Source organism: Phoxinus phoxinus (genome assembly GCF_949152265.1).
Source record: "Phoxinus phoxinus genome assembly, chromosome: 11".
Classification (NCBI taxonomy): domain Eukaryota; kingdom Metazoa; phylum Chordata; class Actinopteri; order Cypriniformes; family Leuciscidae; genus Phoxinus; species Phoxinus phoxinus.
Genome location: NC_136886.1, coordinates 11,114,530 through 11,120,669, shown reverse-complemented (window position 1 = coordinate 11,120,669; position 6,140 = coordinate 11,114,530). Strand labels below are relative to the sequence as shown.

Genomic DNA, 6,140 nt, shown 5'->3' with positions numbered 1-6,140 from the left:
GGAAAGTGGGACAAAGTTAACGTGGCTAAAACTATATCTTGAAAATTAACTAACCTGGTGTTTTAAGAGTATTAAGAATAAGGGAGTCTGTAATGGTTCCAATAAGTAACTTCTGCCTTGGAAGATTAACATGTTAGGCAGGATTTCCAAGAGCCAAGTGTCATCATCATAGTTTAAGGCACACATAAGTGGAAATATATATCTGTTGAAATATCTTTTACTATTTATAGTTTCTTGGTGGTTCCAATGTCAAATTTGAAGCCATATGCAGCTATTTGATGATTTGAAAATGTAAGGGACCCAAACAAAAAAAGCAATGAAAGACAAAGCAAGGCAAAACTTGTGGTCTCAGATTTATTGTATTTAGATCTTAAGTTGGTGTCAAGTCAATCAATACAAAATTAATCTGGTTGAACATGATTTCAGTGTTGTTGCTTTTTTCAATTTATAACAGGGATTGTAAAATATGATCTGGAATCAGTTTGAATACTGGGGAAAGTGTAAGGTAGTACAGTCACCACACAGTAAATGGAGTTCTCAGCTTCCAACTCAGCAAGTACTCAAAGTTAAAGAGGGATGGTCCACAGAAATTCCATTGTGCCTATTTTTTTGCTGTAACAGATCTCCCTTGAATGTGAGGTAACTGGACTTTGGTTGCCCACAAGTCATTGTCATCAGTTACAGGCTGTAGATCATGTTTTTATAGCAATTCGGTAAACGGACACTGACAGCCATTGCATAATGATAAAAGACATATTAGTCAACTAAAATACAGCAGGGAGTTGTAACACAGCACAGAACATTCAACCAGGACTTTCAGGACCTGTATAGCACATCCCTGATCCAGTGAAACCATGGTACTGCTTGTGGTCATGCTAATGAGACTTGAAATCCTATTGTTGGGAAATGCCTAATTCACTTCAGTGGTTTCTATGTGTATTTCATTCAAGTTTCTCTTTCCCCATACATATACCAGTGCAGAAATAAAAATTCAGTGGCTGGGAATACAGATTCTCCATTAAATTCTTCCTGGTGTCATTTAAGTGTGGTTGCGTTGATGATTTAAAGTGGCAGTGACACCGCCAGACAACAGGTTATGGCTCACTACCATCAACGCACAGAACAACCTAAAACATATTTTGTTTTTTTAGAAATCATTGTCCTCATCTCCTCATTAATAGCTGATAGCTGTCTGGCTAGAATATAGCACGGCAGATGGTTTGAGTTGTAGAAAGGTTTGAAGTGATCTGTTTGCAGGTAAGGAAGGTGGGACGCTCAGTTGGGTTGGCTTGAAGGGCTTCTTCTTAATAGCGTCTGCTGCTGACAGAGGAGACGCTGGTTTTGCTGATGGAGCTGCCACCGTATCCTGAACCACCACTGTATCCTGAACCACCTCCGAATCCTGAACCACTGCTAAAACCGCCACCATAGCCAAATCCAGAGCCACTACCAGAGAAACCTGCAAGAGAAAGAAGATTCAGAAACATATCCAACATGACCTGGAGAATAAGATTATAAGAAAGGTGGATTGATTGAGAGAGAGTTTGGAAGATTTACTTACCAGATGATTGACCTCCAGAGGTCTGCTGCACATGAATGGTGGCTGAAGATCCACCGCTGGTCAGTCTGAGTAAAGAAGATGACATATTTGCTGAGTGATGTTTTTCAACACCCAGAGGTTGGTGGAAAAGTTCTGAGAGTGTAAATATCAGAGAAACACTCTTTTAACACTTCCTACCTGTTCTCCTCTCCCTCCAACAGCTTCCTGTAGGTGGCGATCTCAATATCCAGGGCCAATTTGACGTTCATGAGTTCCTGGTACTCACGCACCTGGCGGGCCATGTCTTGCTTGGCCCTCTGGAGGGCTTCCTCAAGCTCCTTGATGCGGAGCTTGGCGTCCTTCACTGCCAGCTCTCCACGCTCCTCAGCCTCAGCGATCTGACCCTCCAAGTTGACACGCTAAAATGACAACAACATACATAGGGTCAGCTTTTTCACATAAAAAGAATGTGAAATATTTGTGTATCAATCCTTGCTCATCATTACTTGTCCCTTGACGGCATCAATCTCATTCTGCAGGCGGGCGATCATGCGGTTGAGTTCAGCAATCTCAGCCTTGGTTGAGCGGAGGTCCTCACCGTATTGACCAGCAGAGGACTGCATCTCCTCGAACTGTAACACATATTGAGACAATGAGCACATACGTAGCTACAGATGAGGTGGGATTCAAGAGTTGAACCTATAACAGCTTGACCCACCTTCTGTTTGTACCAGCTCTCTGCCTCGGCACGGCTGCGGTTTGCAATGTCCTCATACTGAGCACGAACTTCAGCCACAATGGAGTCCATGTCCAGGTTTCTGCTGTTGTCCATCTCTACAACAACTGACGTGTCCTTGATCTGAGACTGGAGCTCACGCAGTTCCTGCAAACACAGACCAAACAATCTGTAAATTGTGTGCCATAACAAAGCAGCAGTACTATATGCTAAGTAGTTTTTATTGGCCAAACACAACAGAATTGAACTTACAGCCTCATAGACTGCCCTGAGGAAGTTGATCTCATCTTGAAGTGCATCAACCTTGGCCTCAAGCTCAACCTTGTTCATGTAGGCCGCATCAACATCCTGAAAAAAGTGAGAGGACATTATACATTATACCCCATTGCTATTACAAAATAAGACGAAAAAAAGCTTAATGTAGTGAAAAAGGAGGCATCCCCCCTCCACCCCTCCAAAAATATGAATGGGCATTATACCTTCTTGAGCAAGACAAAGTCATTCTCTACGGAAGCACGCTTGTTGATCTCATCTTCATACCTGTTAAGAGATAGGAAAAATGTGAGCAAATCAATTCTATTCTCAGTGTTTTGTCGGTTAAATTATTCAACTTCAAAATTACAACTTCACTCACTTGTTCTTGAAGTCCTCAACCAGGCCCTGCATGTTCCTCAACTCTCCTTCTAGCTTAACCTTCTCATTTCCCAAGCCATCGAGCTGTCTGCGCAGGTTAGAAATGTAGGCCTCAAACATGGCATCGATGTTAGAGCGGGTGGTGGTCTGTTCTTGGAGGAGACTCCATTTGGTCTCCAGCATCTTGTTCTGCTGTTCCAAGAAGCGCACCTGGGGAGGGGGGGGAAAGAAAGAAATAAGTGATTATGTTTTTTTTAATGATTTTCAATGTCAAGCTTCTTAATTTGGGGTTAAACGTAGTTGAGGAGGATTTTGTTATAATAAAAAAAAAAGAATGAATAAAGTGGATTGATGGTTTTGTCTGGCTTGTATGACTCCTTTGTAGTGCTGGCTCTTTAAGTCTCTTTGTGTATGCTCTCTGGAAGCATTGTTTAAGGGAATACAAATAGTCATGAGTCATTTAAGCTGGCATTTTTTTCTCCAGGGTGGAGTGAGGGAAGGGGGAGGGGAAGGTGAGAGTGGACTGACTGGGTGTGGCAGAGCTGTACACAAACTACATACTCCTAGGCTGGAAAAAACTTTCAGTAATGGCCTCGCCCCAAACCGGCATTGCTTCTTAGATAAAACAGCAACATCAGAGAAACAAGACATACCTGCCACACCCTAAGGCAGGTTTTGTGTGTGGTCTTTGGAGATCAGCCATACCTGACAGTACCAGTCTAGCTAATCTACTTAATTTTATTTATTTTCTAGATGTCTGCAGTATGAGTGTACCCTAAAAATACTAATGCCCTATTCCTCAAGACTTCTTGATTTATTCATCTTAAATTAACAATGATTTACATTTCCCTGTTATCTTAAACCTCAGAAAAGGCTCAAAGGTAACTTGACCTGTAAACTGCTAGCAAGTTATAAAGCAGAGTGAACGTTTGGAGCATATAGCATCTATGGCCGAGGTGACTCATCCTGGTCACACACTGCTTACTGCAAATTCTCCCACAGGCACTAAAAAAAGGTGTATGTGTGTGTGTGCGGACTGAATGCCCTTTAGGGTGTGTCTTCTGTCCACATTTACTCAGAAAGTTACGAAGTGTTTGTTTGCAGCCAAATATGGGTGTAACATACAGCTGACTCAAGTGAAATAAAAAATGCACAGCACAAAGGGATCTAATTGACTATCCATTTCACAAGCTGTGTGATTTTTTTGTGGTGTAAAAAAGTCTAGACTTTGGACTATGCACACACTGGCTACTAGTAGCACTCTCTATGTATGTGTGTATCTATGACTCACATGGTTGCATCTATGACTCACATGGTTGCTAGGTTATTACCTAAACTCCACCCATATTTGGATAGCACCAGTCATTGCTTTTTGGAGTACTTTTTTCCAAGGCAAAAGCCATACGGAGAGAGAACTAGCACAAATGGTTTAACATTTGTAGAATTTACATTAGCTTATTTGCTGAAAACTACTACTATGCTTGTACTCCCCAATTAGTAAATATAGTACGACACAGGCTCTGGTGTAAGCAGATGATTTTTTTTTTTTTTTTTACAACTAAGCAAAAAGCCTAGCTTGCAGATATTCTCAAAGAATGCTGTTGTGCAACGGAAACCATATTTAAGTGTCACTCATTTTATTGTTTTACAGCTGCAAGCTATTATGGTGTGTAGTAACACTTGCTGCATTCAGTATTAAGAGCCACTGGTTCAAAGGTCATACTTAGTAATAAAATGAGAATTCCGCATTTTAATGCACTCCAGGTACTGTGCAGAGCTATATCATTTAATATATTTGCATAATATGTAAAAGACATTGTCATTATGAGAGTGAACAAATGCATGAATACTCACTTTGTCAATGAATGATGCGAAGCGGTTGTTGAGGGTCTTGATTTGCTCTTTCTCCTGTGTGCGGACAGCCTGAATCGTGGGGTCAATTTCCAGGTTGAGGGGGGTCAACAGGTTCTGGTTGTAAGTTACAGCAGTGATGGGAGCTGGAGTGAAGCCCATGCCTCCACCGAAGCCTCCACCGAAACCTCCACCATGACCACCTCCATATCCTCCACCCATGCTGCTGCTGCTGAAGCCGTAACTGCTGCCTCCAGCACCGAAGCCTGGGCCGGCACCCACGCCAGATCTCCTGACGGAGCTGATCCTGCTAGAGCCGGCGGGACCTGCATAGGCTGACTGGCTGGAGTAGCTCTTCCTGACGGAGCCACCGCTGCTGCCACCCATGCTGTAGCTGATAGATCTGGTGCTTGCCATGGTGCCTGTGTTTTTCAGTTGCTGGGAAGGAGGTACGAGAGTGCTCTTTGAGAGAGGAGTGGAGTGGAGGAGGTTAATCACAAAGGAGAGTCAAAGTCCCTCTGTGTGTCTCTCTGCAGCTGGCTGACCGATTTTATATACACACTGAAAGGGGGGTTTGGGGGCGGAGCCAGCCTCTTGACACACACACACACTCACTCACACACAGATTTACTCTCACACACACCCTACCTGTTAAACAGGTACGGAGAAAAAGTTCAAGATAAATGGTGTCACACCCAGCCCTAGGCTTTGCCCCTGGCGGAGAGAGAAAATGAGAGGAGAGGCAGAGACTTGAGGACAGACATTCCAGTAAAACTTTGAAGAAACTCAGACAAGACTGTGTAATTCTCACAGTCTGCCAGCGGGAGTGTTTCTGCCTCAGTATCTGGTTGGCTGGGCAGCCGTAGAGAGTGAGTTAACCTCTGCTCTTTTCAGCAGGGTGGGGCACGTTGCAACTTTCACGTTTATGAATGGCCTTTTTCCATCTACTTTTGCCAGTGTTTGGAACCGGCAGGGCTTTTTCCCCCCAAGAGAAGAAGAGTTGCATTGTTGAGATTTGCAAGGGAAAAAGAACAGCGAGCGGAGTTTCCGTCAGGATTGATATTGGGAAAATGTGCACACATTCTTCTGCACTGTAGCGCTAGTGGCTAATGCATTTTATGACTCTAAACTCCACCATATGTGTGTACATATGAGTGTGTGTGTTTGAGGTGGAGCAAAGTGGTGTGATAGAGCTGGGAGAAAACAATGTGCCACAAAAGTACAGTACATTTCTCTACCTTTAAACTTCTATATGATCAGTCATACAGCGTTCCCACGCAATACGCCCTGCATAGTCAGACCATTTCTCATTTCCAGTTCAAGTCAACATACGTTGGGTGTCACAGCCACCATTGCATAGTATTAAACAATCATCTACAA

General features: G+C 43.2%; 1 protein-coding gene across 1 annotated transcript; it reads right to left on the bottom strand.

Annotated features, from left to right (window-relative positions):
- Window positions 1-340: 340 nt before the first annotated feature.
- Window positions 341-5,606, bottom strand: krt4 (keratin 4). Its single transcript, XM_079628811.1, has 9 exons — window positions 4,764-5,606; window positions 2,911-3,119; window positions 2,756-2,816; window positions 2,529-2,624; window positions 2,259-2,423; window positions 2,047-2,172; window positions 1,739-1,959; window positions 1,562-1,626; window positions 341-1,459 (listed from the first exon to the last, which is right to left on the bottom strand). The coding sequence occupies exons 1-9, from the start codon at window positions 5,175-5,177 to the stop codon at window positions 1,305-1,307; spliced, it is 1,512 nt and encodes a 503-aa protein (XP_079484937.1). The 5' UTR covers window positions 5,178-5,606; the 3' UTR covers window positions 341-1,304.
- Between the last annotated feature and the right edge of the window lie 534 nt (window positions 5,607-6,140).